Genomic DNA, 23,432 nt, shown 5'->3' on the forward strand with positions numbered 1-23,432 from the left:
TACTTCGGTTCAAGCAAGACAACCTTGAGGGTAACAACTCAGCCCTTGCACCACGCATTCTTTCCAGCACTGCTGCCATCGGGAATTAAATAAAACTCAAAGGAATGCCAGGAAAATGCCATTGAAGGGCGCCTCACCAGGTGTGGCCATTTTGAGCTGACAAGCGCTGAGCATAGAATGCGTGCGAACGATCGTGTCTGCTAAGTAGTACATCGCTACGCACTGCGGAAAGAGACAAAATTTCTAACTGAATGCTGTTTGCCCTTCTCCTCGCGGGTGCCGCGTTTCCAGCCAGAGAGTCAACGTCAATCACGCAAATGCACTCATGTACATGGCAGTGCTGCGACGTCACTCGTAGTGACACGTAACTATGAGAATTATTCAAGACATCTCTTATTTGTGTAATATGTTGCTTCAATGGACGAATTAAAGTTTAGAAAAATAATCTAACACACAAACCGAATGTCTGCATGTTTCTATTTCTGTTTCGCCTGCTTGTTCCCATGTCGTGCAGTCGTAGGTGCAGACACCTAAACTATGCCACTTCCTACCGTGTTCCAGTGCGTGATCAAGCTCTATGATGTGCTTGTGCCTGCTCTAGTGTAGCACCAACTTATACCGCTAGTCAGGTGTTCTCGTGCACAGCGCACAAAATTCTGGGCTGCGCAAAATGAGAGAAATACAACAGCTTGCGTGTGACACCGTCGGGGCAAGTGAGCCGCGCAACAATTGAGGGGAAAAAAAAAAGGAAGAACGCGGGGCCCGTGATGTATGCATCAAGTAATCCTCGAGCTCTGGTATGGGGAATGCACAGAAGGAATTTTGCTTGTGGAGGCTAGACGGGGCAAGTGGGGAGGGTGTCTCTCTTGGCAGTAGCACTGGCCTCCTGAACTCATGGTTTCGCGGCACTGAAATATTTCTAACTCAGCTATTAATGAACCAATTTTAAAAATTCTTGCGGCTGAATGCTCCCTAGAAGGCACGTAACAACTTCCTGCGTATAACCAAAATTTGCTATTTGGTCCTTTAAACATTTCATCAACACCCTTTCTAGCCTGTCTTTGAAATTTTGTGACATCCCGCACCTGAGCTCCTAAATCATAGCACAATGCTTAAATGAGAGAAAGTCTGATATAGATGTCAAGTGTAGTCATCTGACAAAAACATGTTGGCGCGTCACTTTTGACTAGGGAAATAATGTTCCGCAAACGGAGTTTCCAACAAAGGGAGCATTCCACTCCAAGAAACTTTTGTGGTGTCATCCATTCAGGCGCAAAAATTTGAGTTGTTTCTGTAATAGTTTGTACAGTGCAGAAATGTGTGAATATAAAGGCATCCTTTCATGCGAGATGCCCATTTCAGTTTTTCGTATCCACATATTTTGCCTAGAGGTAGCTAATGATGTGAAAAACCCACAAATGTATTTGTTAGTACAATTCAAATGTTTTTTCTTCAAGTAAAAAAATATAGGTTGAGGGAGGTTAGGGATGACGTGCATCCCCTGAACCTTGTTTCTATTAAAATTTGTTACCCTCACCTTTCAGCATTTTCATTTTGAGGATTAGGCCAGTTTGTCATGGTAAACAATAAAAGGAAAGGCTGTGTGTTTTAATTATGGTTGCCCTTCGATCCATTAAGAACTACCACCACCAGCATCTGTTGAAGCACCGCCAGTGAAGATCATCACGAGACTGGGCCCTTATAAGCAGTACAGCATCTAAAGCTTTCAGCTACTGCCGGTAACAGTCAAAGATGCAAAACGGGAACTGCACATTTGGAATCTCAAGAATGGCAGCTTTCAAGGCCACATACAGACCACACAAATATGGGACAGAATACAAGAAAAGCCACGAAGGAAAGAAACTGGGAGGGAAAATTAGGTCATTCTTCCCAACACCATTCTGCAGGAAGCCATTTTCTTCGCTTTTTCTCTCCAAAAGAATTTGGCCCAACACATGACGCTGCGCTCTGCAAACTCGCTCAAGACTCGGCCCAGTATGTTTGGTTACCAGTAGGTTTTCATCAATGTGAATTTGTTAGAGTGCTTCTGTGTCTAATGCAACTGGTAGTAAAACTATGGGGTCTAACATACCAAAACTGCATAATAGATTAGACATATGCAGTAGTCAAGGGCTCTGGATTAATTTTCTGTCGTCCTCTACTGCGCTTCCCTTCTCTTGGTACCAATTCTGTCACCTTAATGGTCCAACGGTTATCTAATCTGCACACTACATGACCTGCCCAGCACCATTTTTTCCTCTTAATGTCTGTTACAATATCGTCTATACACGTATGCTCTCTGATCCAACTTTAGCACCAACACAAAGCAGAGCATGTGAGCATTTTTTGCATTCTACTCCACCAAAATGCAGTGGCTGGGAATCAGACCCATGACCTTGTGCTCAGCAGCACAGCGCCATAGCCACAGAGTGGCGGGTGTACAAATGGCAATAGTAAGCCTCATTTCAGCACCTGTTTATTCAGAACAAGTCATAACATGGGCACAAACAACCAGCAATTAGCGTATGAAAACAACACACCTATTTACCTTCATGCACAATGTGTTCAGCTCTGCTGAATTTCTCCAGCAGAATGCTTCGCAGTACAATATGCAGCATTAAGAAAGCGTGAGCAGTAATGGCAGCAAAAAGGCTGCAAGAATAAATATGTGCCACAGTCCCTGGCCAAGAGGTGCATGGTTTAGCTTGAATCAGGCACACACACAGGCAGAAAGGACACTGCGGTTTATAGGAAGCTCAAGTGATTTAGCAAAGGCTGGCAATGTTTTGGTCACCAACGGCACCACATAAGTTGTTAGTTGACCATGATTACTGGAACTATATTCATTGCTATCAGCTTAATGCAATCAGCTTTTAACAAAATGAGGCAACTCTAACCCCACAAATCCCAAACACCATTCCACATCAAGAAAAACTAAAACTCATTCATCTGTATTCCTGGACATAGAGAAATACATACACCTTCTAAAAATCAAACATTACTTGAGTAAAAAATTTGTTAGTATAATGATTAATTAGTACAGTCCACTCCAGTTATATTGAGCCTTGTGGGACTTATGGTTATGGGCAAATTATTCAAAAGGTCAAATTACAAAATGGGGGAAAACTAAAGTGATTTAATTTTTTGTTAATTGCTTGAAGTAGTCTGTCTTCATCGACAGACTACTTCCAATACAGTATTACAATAACTATGCATGTCATCAGTCAGTGGTCCCGAAATCCAACACTACCGTAGTCACTGACAAAACTGTCGAAACCTCACCCAGAGTGCAGCACAAGTTGTTATAATCACTGCAGGACAAGTTATTGCCGTTACTGTCATCACACCGGAATCTAGTGAAGTCGTCTGCTAAATTTCTTGTTTTCAAGCTTATAGTAACTGCTGCACACATGATAGGGTGCCAGTGGGAAGTCGATGTAGGCTCGCACAAAGTGCACAAGTATCTGTACCTGAAAAATGTGGACACAGTATGGCAGAAGAGGTCAAGAAAGTTAGCAACAAAGTACGGGGTAATTGAAAGTGTAAACAGAAGACCAGGAGTCATTGGAAAGAAAGTGGCAGAAACGGAGACTGTGAGCTGGATGCAAAGAATGGAAACAAAAAAGACCATGAAGATGTACAAGAATGAGGAGAATGAAATTGGAAGGGAATATTTGTACGATAACACCAAGGGAAGTGCCTTGCTACTTGAGGCTTGTGCAGGTCGCCTAAGGAAAAGAACATACCGGAGCAATAATCCAGAGATCACTCAGCACATCCTAATGGAATGCGAAGAGATTCACCCAGTGAGGCCCATAGGTAATATACACCTTCCAGAAGCACTTGGATTTAAAGTGGACGGAAGCATCAACCTGTCAGCAGTCAAGATAAGCAAGAGACTTTTAGAGTATTGGTGGAAAAAAAGTAGGGAAGAGATTGATATGACCGGACCCATTACAGGCATAGGTAGCGATACAAGGTAGACGGAGAAGTTTTGAGGAATAGAAAAAGGAAATATACACAAAAATGCTAGAATGAAAAGCATATATTGCATACCTGAGTAACTCAAGCAGGCTAGGTGACTACTGGTTGCTGCCTTGTTTCAAAGGGGATACCAATAGATCGTCATCATCACCAGGTAGCCTAAGCAACATGCCTTGGCATTCAAACTAAATGAGTTTTCTTTTTATAGCTCCAATATATGGCTTCCCACCGGGACTTTCCAGTGCGTTCGAATGAAGTGAAAAGCCTAATTGAATTAGCTCGAATTGATGGGAATGGACTGCAACTGCTTACTTAACTAGCCACAACTAAAAACTCGCTCCAGTGTACCAAAGACACTATTATGGGCTTTGCAATAAGCTTCCTGCAGTTGAATAAGAATTTTGAGGTATCTAATTCAGCATAGCAAGAATGATATGTTGGGCTTCGTGGGGTTAAAAAAGATTCGTTTGAGCCTAACTTGCTTTTGCGCCATAAAATCCCACATAACAAAATATTTCCAAAATGCAAGGCCTGTCCAAGAAGTTAGCAATTATTTCTTTTACATGCTAACCAAACATTTAATTATGGCTGCACCTTACACAGACCTAAGAGGCATGTCTCTGTGTGCTATGCAGGCTAAATTATTTTAAACATTTACTGATCCTTTTTTAGGCAACTCTCATGTACACTGCTGTCTAAAAACACCAGTGTGTGTACACAACCTTCATCCTCTCCGCACAGGCATTTACCGACTAGCACTGGTGTTGTTACAGGTTCATTAACTTCACAAATGAATTTCCACCATTGTATGATTAAGATGTTGTCCTGTGCTACTGAAAGAGACGTGGGCATTCACAATAAATATTTGAGTTTTTAATGTTCTCTAACCAGGAACTTCGAGGCCAGTCTTTCTCCTGGCAGTCATTTCATGCCCCCTTGAATTAGTGAGTGGGGAAGAGCAAATGGTTCTAGCAACCTTCACCGCACTTAAGACAAACAGTTTGGATACATACCATAATTCTTGGGGTCAGGTTACTGGACCAAAACCCTTATATGTACTGGAAAAACCTTGAAGTTATCAAAAGCTTGTCTATGTTTTGGCTCGTTGAAAGCAACACCAAACTATGAAGTCTGAAGGGCTAACTTTTTCGCGGCCCATTACATCCTATTTCAAGCAAGAAAACTGTTTCACAATTTTTCCAGGCAGACCAGGCATCTGTATGCATACGAGTTCTAGGCACTATCAAACAATACACTACCAAGTACACTGTCTACATGAATTCTCTACGCAAACAAGCCACAGGTATATGAAGTTTCTGCTCTTTACATTTTATGCCGCATGGATGTTCATATATGTGACAAGTGTTCGTGGTCCACCAAAGCGTGCGTAATTGCCTTAAATATAAATAAATATAGCCTACCCTCTCCACTTCACATACCACGTATGCTTTTTGATCCTTTGGCATTTTGGAATGAGTATGGGGTACGCGACCATGCAACGTGCCGCCTGTGCTCCGCGCAGGCTCGACCAGCCGCTCAAACGAACAATAATAAATCGCGGTGTGCGCCTTCAAGTGTGCGTCGGTGCGCTTTCGCGTGCGGGTGGGACGAGCTTGGCACGCAATAGTTGCGGTTCGCCGTGTGCTCAGTGTAAACGAATGTGTTCACACTCAGTAGCGCGGACCCTGTTGCTGGGCCGGCTGCTGGGCCGTGACCTGCAGCAGCTCCGCTGGTCGCTGCCAGCCGGGCTCCTGCTTCTGCTCGTTGTCATCGTCGTCCGCCTGTCCATGCTCGATCTCGTACCGGTACTTGGGCGCCGTGACGCCGAACCAGTTGGCCAGATGCTCTCCCAGGTAGTCGCACACGGCCAGGGCCTGGCTTCCCAGCTGCAGCGCCCAGTGCAGCAGGAACGGCGCCCACGGCAGCGTCCTCTGCAAGCCGCCGCCGCACGCCACTATGGTCTCGCAGCGCGCCAATTGGAAAAGAACTGAAATTCGGGCTGGCTGATATAGATCCATCTTATGCGCCAAGCAGAACACAGGGGAAGAGGACGGAGAAGAGTTGCGAGTAGTGCCGCTGTCCGTCCTATTCTCTTGTGTTCGTGTTGCGCTGTCACCGAAGTTGTGCGGCAGTTACGTGTAACTCACTTCGGGCGCATATTCGGTGCGCGGTGCACGATGCCAGTGCTGAAATTACAGCCGAAAGGCATCCTGGCATCCCGTACGATTGCTCGAAACAGACGCCTCACCGCGTATGCTTCCGAAGTGTCTCTAGCCAACGCCTCCTATAATATACTATGCCTGGAACGTGAGCCGCAAACGCGCTGCCCTTCCCTCGCCTGTACTCTCCTCCTTTTGGTACGGTGGCGAGCGCCTCTCGCGGCCAGCGCCTGTAAACACGCCGGTGACGCGGCTACCGGGAGCGACGTCGGCAGCCAAGCGGCTGGCGCGTCGTGAGCAGACGACATCGTGCGTTTTCACCGTTGCTGCATGCAGACGACGACACACATGTGACGTTTTTTATCGCTGCGACGAGATGAAAAATTGCTGAATAAAGTAAACTTCACTTTCTTGAAACCCTTTTTTTTATTGGAAACTGAGCCACAGGCGAATGGTGGTAAGTTCGTCTGCTAAACCCGTCAGCTTTGCCTTCGTTCGCGTGATGCTTGCTCGCCGTCTGTTACTGCAGAGACGGTATTTTTATTTCAGTACCATCAGGGCCTGAAATTATGTTACAGAGCCGGTGGGTGTTTACTGTATGTGTGTGTCCGCCTTACTAACATTTAGTGATTTACACGCGCAACGATGCGTTGCTGTTGCGTACCAGGCTGCCCGTCAAGTTGGGGACGGAAGCAACCGGGGGTGTCCTTCCACGAGGTGCCAGCGGAAAACGCTTTGCGTACAGAGTGGCTGAGAGCTATATCAAGAGACGCTTTGCCGATCATTACTATCTCGGACTGCTCTGTTGTGTGCAGCCTCCACTTCCGTCCTACGGATTTCAAGGAGAACTTCACGAAGCGACTTCTGAAACCCGGTACGGTACCCAGTGTGTTCGCTGAACGGACACCGTGCCTTGCACAAACTGAGAGCACGACAGTGTCCGTTGTGTTCGGCGAACGGACACGGTGCCTCGCACAAAGCGAGAGCGGGACGGAACCTCAAGGCAGGGCGCGAAAACGTAAGCGTGCCCCTTCGAGTGCTTCATTGCCTTGCGGACCACCGGAATGCGCAAATGAAGGAAATCAAGGACCAGCCACGCCTCCAGGGCACGAAAGTAACGAGAATAACACTGAAGGAACCGAGCCAACGCGCCATGCCATTCAACTTCAGCGAGAGGAAACCACGATGAATGATCTAACAGCCGAGAATTCCCGTAGCTTGAATGCACCACGTACAGGGATGGTGCATGCCAAACGTTCGTACAAGACACAGACACCCTTGAAGTTGTATTCCTCGACCTATTTTGTCCAGCGCAAGCGGTGGCGCGAGAAAGAACGAGCGCTCAAAGCGAAAAATGAGAGGCTGAGTAGGACTGTAGAATCCTACAAACAGGAACTACTCAAGCTGAAAGAAGCAGCACACGTTGGTACATTCCTAGAAGTGACGTCCGATGCCGATAAAGGAAATTTAAAGGCACTCCTAATCGTTGACCAGGTAAAGAACTACAGAAAAAAGAAGCCACAATGGTCGGAAACAACGCTGCGACATAGCATCGTACTCCGAAATTTGTCAGCGAAGGCGTACGAGTACTTGCGCTCCGAAGACCTGCTGAGGTTGCCTTGCAACAAGACCCTCCAAAAATACATCGGCGCGGTTTCCGGAGAAGTTGGCTTTACTCAGCTAGTTCGTTGCCGCCTGGAAACAGAAATATTAGCGCTTGAAACGCCACAGTCAAAAGTTTGTTCACTTATCATAGACGAAATGAGAATTCGCCAGAAACTACAATACCACAAACAAAGGGACGCGTTCATTGGCGACGTGAACATGGGCGCGGAACTGCAACACCTTGTCCCAAACTCTCAGAATGAGTGCCTGGCAAACTCTGTCCTCTGCTTTCTGCTCTGCGGGCTCCACGGTCGATACAAGATACCTGTCGGGTATTTCTTCACAAAGGGGTGCACAGGGGAGCAACTAGCAGAAGTCATGCGCCATGTCATCGAGAAAACGTCGGAGATCGGCTTCGATGTCGTCCGCGTTGTCACAGATAATCACAAGATAAATGTGACAGCCATGCAAATTTTGTGTGATGGAGTCCTGCGTATACGCGCTCCGCACCCTGCAGATCTGACTAAGCATATCTTTCTGGCTTTTGATCAAAGCCATATAAACAAAAATGTGAGATCGCAATTTCTGGCGAAAGACATCGGCGGAGAAAAAGAGATATCATCGAAGTACCTAAAGATGGTGCACAAAATGCAGAAGAACTTAACAGTAAAGCCAATCAGGTTCCTCACGCGAAAGCACCTCTACCCGTCCAATATTGAAAAGATGAGCGTGAAACTGGCCGTGCAGTTGCTGTCGGCCGCAGTAATTGGGGCCCTCAAATATTTGAAAGGCCAAGCAGGGCACACTGCGGACATTGAGTTTGCATCGGCAGGGCCTACAATCCACTTTCTGGAAGCGATGCAGAAATGGTTTACTCTAATGGACATAAGCAATTGCCAGCAGTTCATTCATTGTAACAACGATGATTGCCGTCCATTCAGTGATGTGGATGATCCAAGGCGCGACTGGCTGGAACACGCTTTCATCGCGTACATCGAAGATCTGAGGGATGCCAGCAAGACTGAAAACTTTTTCAGCAAGGAGACGTGTCATGCTCTGATATTCACAACGCAATCAAATGTTGCTTGCATCCGCCATCTGCTGACTGAGAAGCAATTTAGCTTTGTTCTTACCCGCAAAATGTCGAGTGATCCTATCGAGGCGATGTTTGGATTCTTGCGGCGTAGTGCTGGATGTGATGATGCCCTAGACGTCAGGAGCACAATATGCGGTCTCGAAAAGATGTTGAAAACAGGCATCATAGCCGGTTCCAGTGGCAGCAATGTGCAGAGTTCGGCAAGTTTCACATCAAAGCAGCTTCTTCCAATTCAGCACGAGGGCCATACGACCGCAGGCACCGCCGAGCGCATCTTGAACATAGCAGCAATGAGTCTAAGAGAGCACTGTTTGTCAGACAGACCACTTGTCTCGAACCCCGACATTGCCAGCGTGGCCATGATGGGAGGGTTCATTGTTCGAGCTGTAAGCTAGCGCATTCCCTGTGCTGACTGCGTTGCAATGCTTCAGGCACCAAAGAGCAGTGCTCCCGCTCATGGTCTCATCACTCACCAGGATCGCGGCGGCCTTTTCTACCCGACGGAGGAGCTCGTCAAAGTTCTTATAGGTCTTCGCAGATTTGCGGACTGCATACTGTCGCAGCGACGGTCAGTCGAGAAGCCTCTCGAAGTATGCGTGCAGAGGACAGTGCAAGAGCTCATGAGCCTGCCCGTCTTGACCTGCGGCAACACCGATTCAGACCACCGCAAGGGCCTGTTGGAACTCATCGCAAGAAAGCTCATTAAGCCACTTTTTGCAAACTATGCGCAAGCAAAAACCGACACGAATGCTGTCGTCAAGTTTCTGGACAAAAAGCCCCTGTCGAGAAAAGTATTGAAATTGTAGTACATTTGTTGTGTGGCAGTACACGAAGCGCCGTGCCACACTTTAACCACCAACCACTTTCTGCATCAAAGTGCGTGGAATCATCATCATCTGCTTGTGATAAACCAGAAAAGAATATCTCACATGAACTTTATATTAACGTGTGCTTTTTATTACAAGCAGGTGCGAGTAATGTGGTCGAGTTTCTAACATTGCTGAGCTAGCACTGCGATCTGCTTAGGAACGATTTTTGGGTCGTGCATTAAATTCTCGTGACATCACAACTGGCTGATTATGTGCACTTAGTGTTATTTTCTTTGTTTTGTGTTTCGTTCAGCCTACCACGAATCAATAATGTATACAGGCGCTGTGTATATATGTTCTATCTTTCGATCATGTCTTCTTCACCACGGGCTTAAGCGCGCGATTATTCGAGTAAATATAATTCCTGGCGCCTTAAGAAACGGAACAGCGCGAAGCACATGCTTCAAGCTCTTAAATATTTAAATCGCTTTATCCAGAAGCCTCCTACATAATGCTGATATTCCTCTCCACGCCATTAGTATTGTCAATAGACGCACGTACGGTGACCTATCTTCCCTGTAACAAGGCAGGCAATCCAGCGTTTACCGATCTAGATAGAGTGCTCATGAAAAAGCACAACATCACAATTTATCAATGACCATTGTTTTTTTCATGGCCGCTCTTAAACGGGCAGCCACACGTAAAAAAAAGAAAAGCAAGAAGAAAAGAAAGAAGAAAAACGCGTGAACGAAATCCCCTTAAAAAAAAGCCCGAAACACTATGCATCGTTTATATCCCTGAATAACTGCTTTGTGTGAGCAACATGATTGTGCTTTTTTGACGCCCGTTAGTTAGTCTTCGCACAAAATTTCGCAGCAGCGCAGCCGGGTTCCAGCGCGCCCGCCTGAAAGCGGGGGAGCAGCGGCGTGAAGCCGCGATGCTTTCGGCGGCGGCGGCTGTGGTTGCCATGGGGACCGGTACGGTGGCGCGCGCCGTCCTGCGGCGCATGGTCGCAACACTCGGCAGAGAGCTCCCTATGGAAAAGAGAGCGACGTTCCAGGCATATAGTTATAGGAGGCGTTGCTCTAGCGTGCCTGCCGCTTGAAAAGGGGACGCAAGTGGCCCAGCTGGCATTCAAGGAACAGCTTCCCTAGACCATCGCCTCAAATAAACCTCTGCTAGACAGTGGCGCTGTCTCTTACCGGGTCTACCACGGTCATGGGCACAGGTGGCTCATTCTCTTCCGAGCTGTTTTCCTGGAGCACGCCGTCGCTGAAGTGCAGCACCTTACGTGGCGGGCAGAGTTCCTGTAGTTTCGCGGTTTCGCCACGGTCGGCCATGTTCGGTGCATTGAATCGGCTCCGGCTTGGATTGCATCGGATTTGACGATGGCGGTGGCAAGCTGCTGCCCTGACCATAGAGTTTTCTACAAAAACTTTTGTAGGAAACTCTATGGCCCTGACCAACGCCTTGCCCTGACTGGAGCCAATGCCTGCCGCGTGAGTTGAGAAGTGTTCTGTGGTCTGGCCGCGGTTCCGGCCCCTCTCCTTTCTTTTTCCCCTCTCCACTAGGGTCGGCTTCAGCGTTAGTTGCGGCGGCTGCTACAAACGTGAATCACGTTTCCCTGCCTCCGAGATTTTAGCGGCGTCTGTTGCAATCCCAGAGGCAGGACCCGCGGTCTCTCGTCAAATCCATGCTCGTCAAGCCATTGGTCTAGCCCGAGCCAGCCTACTAATCGTCACTTCCTCTGCAACAGGAAGTAGGGTAGGCAACGAGCGCCGTCTTCCGCGACTACCCTGAACTACAGGAACCTCCACTCCAATGGGAAAACTAGCGACGCGGCAGGCACCTAGTAAGGTAGGCATTGCTGGAGCTTTAGACATCGAGGATGCTATGGCTTAGACCATAGGACCATACTAGGAGCCTAGTTATGCATAGACAAACTACTTTTCTAAGCCTGTTGAACGCTGTTTGTGCACATGCACCACTTATAATTTTCCTTTTTTTCCCGCGTCCTCTGCTTCGGGTAGCAAACGAAGTACACCCCTTCGTTGATCTCCAAGCCTTTCCTTCTCTTACTCCACGACTGGTGCTCCACACTCTAAAAAAATTCACGTAGAAAACATCAACAATCATCATACACAGCGCTAGTGTCTTCGAAATCCGATGGACCCCCGTTGCAGTTTCCCACAACTTTTCCTCACCTCTCTTTGTTGTGTGCTGGCGTAGCCAGGGCGTGGCACACTGGGCACTAGGGCATACTTGAATTTCTTTCTCTGGGACTATGGGCATGTGCCCCTATCCCAAAATTTCTGTTAGCATGGGGCCTGCCCAGACCTACTCACCGTCCCCAGTGAAGTGCGTTCCACTTCCCCAAGAAAAAAAAAGAAATTGCAGCAGATCCAACAAGTTAGAATTTATAAGCTTTGTGTGAGTGCATAATGAGTCGAAACACGAGTTTGTGTTTATTGAATGTCCGCACAAAGTGACACGGAAGACTTAATTCGGGCATCGTAGAGAGGCATTGTAGGTAGGCTCGGTGGCTGTGCCACAACACAGTTGTCTAATCCACTCGTCTTCGCCATGCAGGTGTACTCGCCCTTGATCATCTGCGTCATGCTCCCTGCTGTCTTTTGCACTCCCTGGGCGACCATGATAGAGCGTGCGCTCTTGCGCGGTGCACCTGACGGAGGGACATTCTGCACAGCAACCCCCAACGCCCCCTTTTCCGCTCTGCCGACTCAAGTCAACTTGACCCTCAGCGCAGACTGGAAGGCCCTATCGTCAGTAACCACACTCAACGTGCCAACTATAAATGAGCAGCAACCGTCCACCGCACCCTGTGGGCTCGGTGGCTGTGCCACAACACAATTGTCTAATCCACTTGTCTTCGCCATGCAGGTTGGTAAGCATCGGACTCTATTCACAAAAAAAACCAGCAACTACTTTTTGGTACAGCTTCCGAGCCCCCAGTGTTGCCTTGCTACCTGTATCGAGTGCTTTCATGTTGTTCAGTCCCCATTACTGATGTGCGGTGACATTGAGAGCAACCTTGGCCCCGACAAGCTAGACGTAATCATTGATGAACTAAAAAAGACGTCTGCTGGCCAGACTGAATTGGTTAATGAAGTGCAAGAGCTTAAGGGCCAACTGCTGTCAATGGACCAGAAAATGACTAATCTGACTATGCGTCTCAGTGCCTTAGAAACTCATTGTGAAAGTCTGCCTGCACTCCACAGTTATCTAGAGATGATTCAAGCCACTTCAGCTGCAACAACTCGTTTAGTTAATGTGCTAGAAGCTTGTCTAGATGACGCAGAAAATCGCTCCCGGCGAAACAACCTACTTTTCTATGGTTTACCCGATACTACCCCACTGAAATGTATTCGCTTACAGAAGACTTAATCATTCGCCACTGCTCTGACCACCTGGACACCCAGTCGAGCCCTAACGACATCGAACGCGCCCGTCGCCTCGGATGACACTCTAAGGACAGGAAACGCCCAATTATCGTTAAGTTTACATCCTTTAAAACTAAAGAATCAATTCTTTCTAAAGGTTTAGAATTCAAAGGTACCGACTACAGCGTAGGTGAAGACTTTTCACACCGCGTTCAAAACTGCCAGAAACATCTTGTCGCTTTTGCCAGGGCGAAGTCCGTGCCTTTTTCCCTGAGATTTAAAACTTTGCATATTGGCCCAAAACGTTACGTTTTTGATGAACTTTCAGAATGTGTAAAAGAAATATCTTAAGAATCAACTCATCCTTGCCGGTCATCGCACTATCCCCCACCTATGCCATGTGCCACCGTTTCACTATCAGTAATCTTTACTAACATTCGCAGATTCATGCCGAAACGCGATATCGTATCAAACCTTGTAACTTCGTCAGGCAACACTCTACTTATATTAACCGAAACGTGGTTGAACACTGATATCACCGACTCAGAAATTCTGTTTGACCTGCCCAATTTGAATCTTTTTTGTGCTGATCGCAAGTATTCTCGCGGGGGAGGAGTTCTAATTGCAGTCAGCGAACAAGTGTCTTGTTCTGCCATTAATGTCGTGTCAGACTTAGAAATGTTGTGGATTATGTGCCGCGCTTCACCACTGACGTTATTAAGTGGTGTGTGTTATAGGCCACCTCGCAAAAGTCCCGACTTTCCCTGCATGCTCCACAATGCTCTAAATAAACTAGATTCAAAGCACCCTAAAGCACACATCCTACTATTTGGGGACTTCAATTACCCCAATATCGACTGGAGTAATCAACCTCAGCCCATAGTTGGTCAAGAAGAGCCGAATGACTTCATTGACGTTTACCTTAATTTTAACTTGACCCAAGTTGTATCCAAACCAACAAGTGTCGCAGGGAAAGCAGCTAACACTCTGGATCTCATACTGACCACTCATCCAGACAGCCTTAATTTCATTACAGGCCTCCGAGAAATCAGCGACCATATAGTAATCCATGCCAATTTTAACTTCTCACCTGAATTAAAACAAACTTCCCAGAAAACTATTAGGCTCTACGATAAGGGAAACTACGAAGCAATCAACACTGAAATAACCGACAGAAGAACTTTCTGTCGGTCTTTGAAACAACCTATCTTTCCGGAGGTGTAAATGAGAACTGGATCCTTTTCAAACATAAAATTATTGAACTAACAAATGAATACATTCCGTCATGCAGTTTACGAAAGAATAATCAGAAACCCTGGTTCACAAAGACACTAAAAAGGCTCGAGAACAAGAAAAAACGTGCATTTCGTACAGCTAAACGCCACGCATGAGAAAAGTATTATGAAGCTGAGAACGCATACTTGACTGCGACTGGAAGTGCTAAGTGCTCATTTTACGAAGTGGTGCTACCAAAAATGATAGTTGATAACCCTAAGAAATTCTGGAAGGTGACAAACCCAATTCTGGAAGGTGATAAACCCGAAGGAAGCACACGCTATCACCCTCACTAACAATGCTGGTGAAATCATGGCTGATACCGACTGTGCAGACACCTTTAACACTGCATTTTCATCTGTTTTTACCGACGAATCCGAAGCACCCTGTTTTATATTACCACTTATTATTACTACAGCCATGGACACCATAACGTTCAACAGTAGTGGAATTTCGTGCATGATAGATAAAATAAAAAATTTATCTGCTGCCGGCATAGATGACATTAATCCAAAAATTTTGAAAAACGCTAACCTAGCCTGTTCCAGTATTTTCTGTTTTTTGTTTTCACAATCACTTTCCGAAGGAACCATTCCGGACGACTGGAAAGTGGGGAAAGCCGTTCCCATGCACAAAACAGGTAATACTGATTCACCTCTTAATTATCAGCCTATTTCATGAACAAGTATACCCTGCAAAATCATGGAACATGTCATTTACTTCCAAATCATGCAATTCTTAGATTCCAATAACTTCTTCCATCCGCCACAGCATGGTTTTCGTAAGGGTCTTTCGTGCGAGACTCAACTAGCCATTTTTTTCTTCATGACATTCATGCCAACCTTGATATTAATCTACAAGCTGACGCCATCTTCCTAGACTTCGCTAAGGCGTTCGATAAGGTACCTCACCAATGCTTGCTTCTTAAACTTTCCCAGTTGAACCTACATCCAAACATCATCGCATGGATTAATTAATTCCTCACGCATCGCTCTCAGTCTGTCTTTATTAATAACCAATCCTCCGATCTGCTCCCAGTCACCTCCGTCTTTATTAATAACCAATCCTCCGATCTGCTCCCAGTCACCTCCGGCGTCCCGCAGGGTTCCGTCCTCGGTCCCTTGTTTTTCCTCATTTACATTAATGACTTACCCCAGCGGGTACCTTGTCATATCCGCTTGTTCGGTGATGATTGCATTATTTACCGTTCGGTAACTAACCCTTGTGACCAAGAATCCCTTCAGGCAAACCTAAAGCACGTGCTAAACTGGTGTTCGCAGTGGATGATGACACTACACCCTAACAAATGTAAGTACGTCCTTTCACCGCCGTCACAACCCTTTTGTTTTTGAATATACAGTTTCTAACTCCCCTGTTGACCTCGTCTACTCTTACAAATATTTAGGTATCACCATTTCTGATGACTTATCTTGGCGTCTGCATGTGACTAACCTAATATCATCAGCTAAAACATTAGGTTTCTTAAAACATCACCTGCGGGAAGCCCCTCAACACGTCAGATAACAAGCATACATCTCCCTTATCAGAACTAAACTGGAATACGCATCGCCCATCTGGAACCCTCAACAAACATATTTAACAAATGCCATCGAAGCTGTACAAAACCGGGCTACCAGATTTATTCACTCTTCATACTCATACGACGTTAGTATATCATCTCTAAAATTGCAATCAGTTTTGTGCGATCTTTCTGCTCGCCGTCACATTGCCAGTCTTGTTTTGTATCAGAAGTTCTTTTATTCGCCCCTAAGACAAGAAGCATACATCTGTGCACCCCCACCACGCAGATCCCATCGCATCGGTCACCCTCTTCAAGTTTTTCGTCCACGAGCTCGTACTACTACCTTCATGAACTCATTTTTTTCACGAACAGCAACTGACTGGAACGGCCTTCCCCACATCACTGCCATAACCTGTCCATCCACGTTTTCAACTTCTGTAAACGCCTGCATCTTGTAAACCCCACCCCTTATGTAACACCCCAAAAGGGGTCTTTAAGGAAAATAAAGTGATGCGATGTGATGAGGCTAATGCAATGCCGCTGCTGCGGATGTGCGAAGGCGAGCTTTCTGATATTTTCTTTTTCTTTCCCCCACACGGCCGCTGCTGCCCTGGATGTGCTAGGAGGAGGAAAAACTTTATTTGCTCTAATTGGTTAGAAATTAGCGGTGGCAGATGTGGTCGGCCATCTTCACGGTCTTCTTCCCCATCTGCGCAGGGTCAACGCCCCTATTCCAGGGCACCACTGAGGGTGGCTACTCAGTGACCGTGCCTTACTAGACCATGCTGAACTTTTGGGTCGCTGCTGGAGAGCACTCTCTCCTACTGCTCCGCACTCAGGTCTTTTATTTGAAGAATTTGTTGATTGTGAACGTATCCCCATGTAATGTGATATAAGGTGGGCTTGGCGCCGCACCAGGGGCAAATGTCTCTATACTGGGTAAAAACATCTTGATTAGTGTGTTTAGATTTGGGTATGTTCCTGCTTGCAGCCTCCTCCAAGAGGTTGCTTCATGCTGATTTAGGCTGTTGTGGGGTGGAGGGTATTTGATTCGGACCCCCTTATAGTAATTCAGAATGTCAGAGTAGCTTGGGTCGACTGGTATGGGTACGTCAGGGTCGGTGTTTGTGGCCGCTCTGTTTGTGTGCTCTCGAGCTGCCTTGTCCGCCCTTAGGTTCCCTTCTATTCCAGCGTGTCCCGGTACCCAGAAAATCGTATGCCTGACTTTGTTGTTAGTCCTGCAGGAGCAGAGGATGTGAAGCGCTCTGCATCCTATTCTGCCGTTCATATAATTCCGACACATGGCTTGAGAGTCAGTGAGTATTGTTAATGTGCTAAGATGCATGGAGGTGAGCACCGTCTCGTGGTTGTGCGTGCAAGGAACCCAGCGGCGCGCGTACTCCGCTGTGATTGGTTGGCCTATGGACGCAAAATACACGGTCCCGAAACCAGCTGGCAAGGTTTGCAATGAAATGTTTTGATTTTTAACATTTCTGGCTATGCCACTGGCGTGCAGGGGGCGCTTTAAGATCTGTTCATTATGAACCCCCCCTACACCTCACCACACCCCTCCGCTCACTCCGTCACAACCATCTGACCACATCCCCTATATAATTAGATCTACAGATCTGCAGGACCGCCAGAGTTTACTATTATTACACTGTCTCTGGGATTGGCATACTTTTTAACCCATCTGAAAACGGATGAATAGGTGCACCAAAACCTGGAAAGTAAAGAAAGCTTTCCTTTCGTTAAACAATTATCCTCTTGATGGCACATATACAACTGTTGCAGCGGAATATTTCGGTACCATTTGAATTTTGATCACATAATTCTGTGAAGAACAGAGCACGCCACTGGTACATCTTTAGGGCTAGCATAAATTACTGTATAAGCCAATTCATTATATACAGGGTGCTTCACGTAACTTGAATCAAATTAAAAAAAATTATCAGTCCAAGCACTCCGTACAGATGGTAAACCAGCGGAGCTGAAACGTGTGGCCCCTGTGTTTACCACTAGGTAAATCCAAACGGTTCATTAAAGTATTTCTCAATTATTGGTTATGTCTGTGCTTCTTAATGAATGAATTAATTAATGATGACGAATACGGGAGCAGTGGCACGAGCGCATTCACGTAGTAGTGCCAAAGGGCGCCAACTAGCTAGCTGTGGAAGAAGACGATGCTGGAGCCAATCCTGATGATGATAGTTTTTTTTCTATACGTGTGCACACGGGAAACTAGCCCTTCACAGCTTCGCTGTTAAAGTGGCTAACTGCAACTGAATGAAACCAACTACTCATGCAACAACATACGGTTCGCCGTCATGTGGCGCTCCTTAGGATATTTTTTTATATTGTGCTAAATTTGCATGATTGATCTTAGTTAATTAACTAGTTAAGCACAATTTAAAAAATACCTTAAGGAGCACATGATGGCAAACCATATGTCGTTGGTTTCATTCAGTCGAGGTTAACCACTTTTTAAAAATCCTTGGTTCAAGTTACACAAAACACTCTGTATAATGTGCAATTAATTTTATATATGCTCAACTGCCCTCACCACACCGCATGGCCCCTCTCACTCCTTCACAGCTTCCTCACTCCATCCCCTTAATTCTTTCAGTGTACTCAGCCTATTTCCCCTCACACTCTATGAATTGAAGGATTGCATTGCTGCAAAGAAGCTAATGCTTAATAATTGTACCCTTTGTGGTATGATAATGATAATCTATCCTACAAGCATTTCCTTTGCTTGATGCTGTACGCTCGGTAATTTCATTTCATCGATAGCCTATGTGCATGTCAGTGTGATGTACAGTGTGCTTACACAAACCCAACAAAAGTGGGTTGAGTGGCTTGTTGGCCCAAGATTTGCTGTCACACACATGTAAATGCTATCTGGTGAGGCTCTGTGAACATCGAGTTGGCCCAAATGAATGGCGTTGGTTGACCCAGCCCAACCGAATTGCAATGTGCATGTAAATGCAGATGGATTTAGTATAGGTGGTTCACAGCCAGCAGCCAACACGACAGTTGGCCCCATTTGCTTGTTGTAATGGGAGGGACAGCATTCCATGAACTTGAAGCCAGGGCACTAGTTCATGAATCAGTCATGTGCAACACTGTTACAGTGCAGCAATAAATAACAGTGAACTGCAAAAAGGTGCTTGGACATTGCTGGTATATATAGCGTTGGCTGGCAGCCACCATTACAGATGCCACTGAAGCATGTAGAAGGAAACAATATACTATAAAGCAATTAATGCTTTAAAGGAAACCTCAGGATAACGTGATGCTCTCTGGAAACCATGTATCCCTTACATTTATTGTGATTCGAAACCAAAAATGCCATTGAAACCATACATTTCGAACATTGTGTAAGACATCCCATATGAGAGTGGGCGCAGAACACCATTGGCCACGTTACAAAGGCTGTGAAACTTTTGTACAGGCATTTATTGCTGCTTTTTGGATTCAGATGCAGGACACTAGTGTGAGTGTATATGTTGAAGCCATCTTCCCTGACAGCGCATCAATTCTTTGAGGCGATAGCAATGCAGGCAACAGCAATGGCAGCAAACAAACATTGCTGCTATCAGCTCATTCCTAAGCAGTTCACCTTTACTCGTGACTTCAGCAAAAAATTGCAAAAAACTAAGTGGCACTTACTCACACTTTCAAACATGTCAGTTTAATTAACCACCCTTGTTTCAATCATAATTGCCATTATCATATTACATTGGTGCACTATCCTGAACATTTTGATCGCAACTAAAATAGCCACGATATGCATTAATGAGCCTATATGCCTCAATATTCATTGCAAGAATTATTCATACATAACATGCTGCTGCTCCAAGTTAACCTGAGGAGAACAAGTGTCAAGTACAGTTAAACCTCGATATAACAAAGTTGGTAAAATCGGCAATTTGTTTCGTTATATCAAAATTTCGGTAAATTAAATTTGACCTTTTATGCAAATAAATACAGTTGCCAATGGATTGTTCTTACACATAATGGGCCGCAAAATTTTTTTATTTAGCATGCAACCAGGAAAAGCAAATTTCAATTATAAAAAATTAATTTTGTTGATATTAAGAATCTGACAAAAGAGACGGTTTCATGCCGTGCCGACATATTCGTATAGGCGGTACGAAGCTAAGCCAGCCATGCTTTCACTTCCATTGCACTCCAGAGGCTGAAGCTCGCAATGGGACACCGTTACCATGAAAAGTGCCGGAAGTACCTCTCGCTTCAACCCCTCATCGAAACTCGAGATTGCGCAACGTCCAGTACTAATGGGAAGACAGCCCATATGACACCACGCCATCTTGGCATGCCCACTGTTTACACACACGACAGATAAACAGGGCATGCGGGTTGTGTATGTGCTCAGCGACGCTGGAGAAGGAGACGCCCACCAACCAGGCCCCCTCTCCCTCCCTCGCGAACGCTATGCTGGAACTACAGCGTACACGCTAATATGGCCACAAGATGAAAAGCATGCAGCAGCACAAAATAGTGCTTACGGTCACCACACATGCCTATTATACCCTCAAGACATTGCAGCAGGCATCAATTATCTAACAGCACGTGAGCATACAGTTTTGTACCACCATCATGAGAGGGAACCTTGAGTGGCAATTAAAATATGAAGTGCAATCGGGACTAGAAATCAAAGCGCTGTTGGAAAATTAGTGCTATGAAGTACTACAAACAAGGCTGGGTGTACTTTGAAGAGTGGGAGGCACAGAGCAAAATCTCCTTCAAAAAATGATTAGAGGAATATGATCGAGAACAGATGGAGGGCTAAGGTTTTTAGGTACCTATATAAAAAGAATTCCACCTCACAGTGGGGAAAAAAAATGAGGGAACTCACTAGTAAGTACTACATTAACAGCATGGATGGCAGCAAAAAAAGAAAAAAGGGTGTTAAACGTAAAGCTACAGTAACAGAAACAGCATACTGCATAGGTGCAATGAAGACAAAACCAGCTTTGGAAAGATATAGAACAGTAAAAAGTGAAATCAAAAGAGAAAAATTGCATAATAATTCAAAGGGCAGTGCACTACCATTTGAAGACAAGTCATGATGGCTGAGAATGCGGCGTTAAGAAAATTTGCTAATAATGACTCTTTGTGCACAGCTTTATGAAATAGTGCAGAAACCACTGAGCATGTTTAGTCAGCATGCTGCATTACACATCCACATAGAAATGACAACATAGTTGCCCTTCCTGAGCCTTAAGCTTCAAAGATAACAAAGGAAAGGTTAAGGGATCTGTGGAGAATCATAAAAGACGGTCAGAGTATTTGTGGCGTAATCGTAGGGAACACACAGACTGAAAAGATGCAACAGTTTAGTGCGATAAACTATTTTAAAGGTTCAAAGGTTTAACGGTTCAAACCACAGACCTAAAGTGATGGGAATAAATGCAGTAGACTGGTAAATCTAGAGATTTACTGGCACCAGTTCTTAATTAAAGGGATGCTCATAAAAACCATCCAATCAATCCAGCCTTCAATCATTCAGCCACCATGAGAATCATGGGTAGTACATGAAATTTTTTGATTCAGCGTGGATTCATCGAGAAAAGCATTACGGCTTCTTTTATTAACAACATAGAAAGCTGAGGAAGTTTGTGCATGCTTGATAAGAGAAAAGTGAACATGGTACACAAAGAAAAAGAATATGATGGGACAAAGTTGAAACTATCCCTTAAAATTTATTATGATGACATTACGAAAGCATCAGATAATCATTTTTACATCATAATTCCCCAATTCATCATACCTGATATTTAGATACAACAAATTATGGATAAATTAGAGGTATATATGCTTGCTTTGTTCAGTTATAAGTTCTTAGCTACTAGTCACAGCTTCGTCCTGTCATGTTTTCTACCTTCCTGTACCAATTTCAGTGCAATTTTTTTTCCAATCAAGCTTCTTTGATTGTTCCTTGTGGTCTCTTCGAAGCAGTTAACTGTTTTACGTGACAATTATTTTATTTAATTGTGCGATGTCCAGAGCATAAATGACTGAGAAGGGCAGAGGCTTGGCCACGTTGGTAATTCATCGTAGCACAGGCACAGCACAAGATAAGGGGACAAAAATAGAAAGACACAGATGGTACCAACTACCAACAAGATTTGTTGTAATTTTGTTCCCGTTTTTAGCGCCGTGCTTGCGTTACAAGTATGAATAGTGTGTCACTAAATCTAGCAACACTTGCCATGCGCACTCTTTATATTCGGAACAACTTTTCTTCTAATACTGTTCTGCAAACAGTGGGATGGTAGAAATTAGAGGCTAAATAAGACTAACTAATACTGTACAATGAATGTGAAATTAAAAGTTACCTTCAAAAAAGTTCACCAAAATAACCAAGGCCATCAGAAACCAGAAGAATGGAGTTAAGCAAATGCTGTGCTGCCGAATACAATCTTCTGCCCATCATTCTCATCCCAGCTAAACAGCAATAATGGAAACATATGCTGACAGTGACACAAAAATTTCCTCTAGAGTATGAAACTCTGCGCATGTGAACATGGTCTCCAAGATTGCATCATGCATGCAGGTTAAAACCAGTACATGCAATCTCAGAGGCCATGCATGTGAACATGGCTCAGAGATAGGGCAATGTGCTGCCTACGATGTGCAATGGCAGATCTTTCAGGCACTAATAAGAATATTATCCTCTTGAAGAAAGAAGATGCTGGACTAAATTGTACAGGATACTTGGTACCTTTCAAGGCTGCCAAAGTGATTGCCAACTTGCTGCCATGAAAACAAAGTTCGATGTTCAGCGCTATTGCATTAAACAACATGTCACATTATAATGATTCACAGTGGTAGAGAACTCTTGCAGTGCATTAGGGAAATGGAGGCACAGTGAAGTGTTCTTACTACTCCTGCCCTGTGCCTGTGCTCTTGACATGTTACGAGGTTTCTTAAGGGATCATCAACTTTCTCAGCCACACAAACTGCTAACGATGTGGCCACATGACGGATGGCTCCGTGGATGACTGCTTTGCAGACAATAATTCTGCAGATTGTTGGCTCCAAATGACGCAGGTGAACAGAGCTGGAAAAATATTACTCTCTAACTTACACACTTCACGAACGTTAGCAGCAGACTGGCTTGCAAGTATCTCCCAGACAAAAGTTGCGAAGTAAGAACAGTTGGCCACCACGGGTGATGTTTTCTGAACTGGACAAGGACAAGCATATCTTTGGACAGTATTTGTTTCCAGACTTGCAAAGCATTCTAGGCTAAATATGTGGTGTTAGAACATTAGAATCCGAATATAAGAAATAGCTCGACACATTCTGTGTGCATTGCAGATTTGGCACTGCCAACAGCAATCCATGAGGTGCAGTTGCATGATGCATCACTTGGCATGGCAGATGGAGATTTGTTCCATCATGTCGGTGCATTGTATAAGCAATGTGCCACAATGTTTCTGAAGCCACAGTTGTACTGTTTTTTGAATACCTAGAACAAAAAATTTTTTATGATGTTGCGTTACCACAAGGGGAAAAAAAAAGACGATAACTGATTAAGACACAAAAGCC

At 45.1% G+C, this 23,432-nt stretch overlaps 2 protein-coding genes across 2 annotated transcripts; one reads left to right on the plus strand and one right to left on the minus strand.

Moving 5' to 3' along the window:
* Positions 1 to 2,458: 2,458 nt before the first annotated feature.
* On the minus strand, positions 2,459 to 11,071 carry LOC129388124 (uncharacterized). The gene is made up of 2 exons (XM_055078254.1): positions 10,856 to 11,071; positions 2,459 to 5,915 (listed from the first exon to the last, which is right to left on the minus strand). The coding sequence occupies exons 1-2, from the start codon at positions 11,069 to 11,071 to the stop codon at positions 5,655 to 5,657; spliced, it is 477 nt and encodes a 158-aa protein (XP_054934229.1). The 3' UTR covers positions 2,459 to 5,654.
* Positions 11,042 to 14,929, plus strand: LOC129388123 (uncharacterized). Its single transcript, XM_055078253.1, has 2 exons — positions 11,042 to 11,152; positions 12,243 to 14,929. The coding sequence occupies exons 1-2, from the start codon at positions 11,042 to 11,044 to the stop codon at positions 13,056 to 13,058; spliced, it is 927 nt and encodes a 308-aa protein (XP_054934228.1). The 3' UTR covers positions 13,059 to 14,929.
* The last annotated feature ends 8,503 nt before the right edge of the window (positions 14,930 to 23,432 follow it).

The sequence above is a fragment of the Dermacentor andersoni genome, chromosome 10 (assembly GCF_023375885.2).
Source record: "Dermacentor andersoni chromosome 10, qqDerAnde1_hic_scaffold, whole genome shotgun sequence".
Classification (NCBI taxonomy): domain Eukaryota; kingdom Metazoa; phylum Arthropoda; class Arachnida; order Ixodida; family Ixodidae; genus Dermacentor; species Dermacentor andersoni.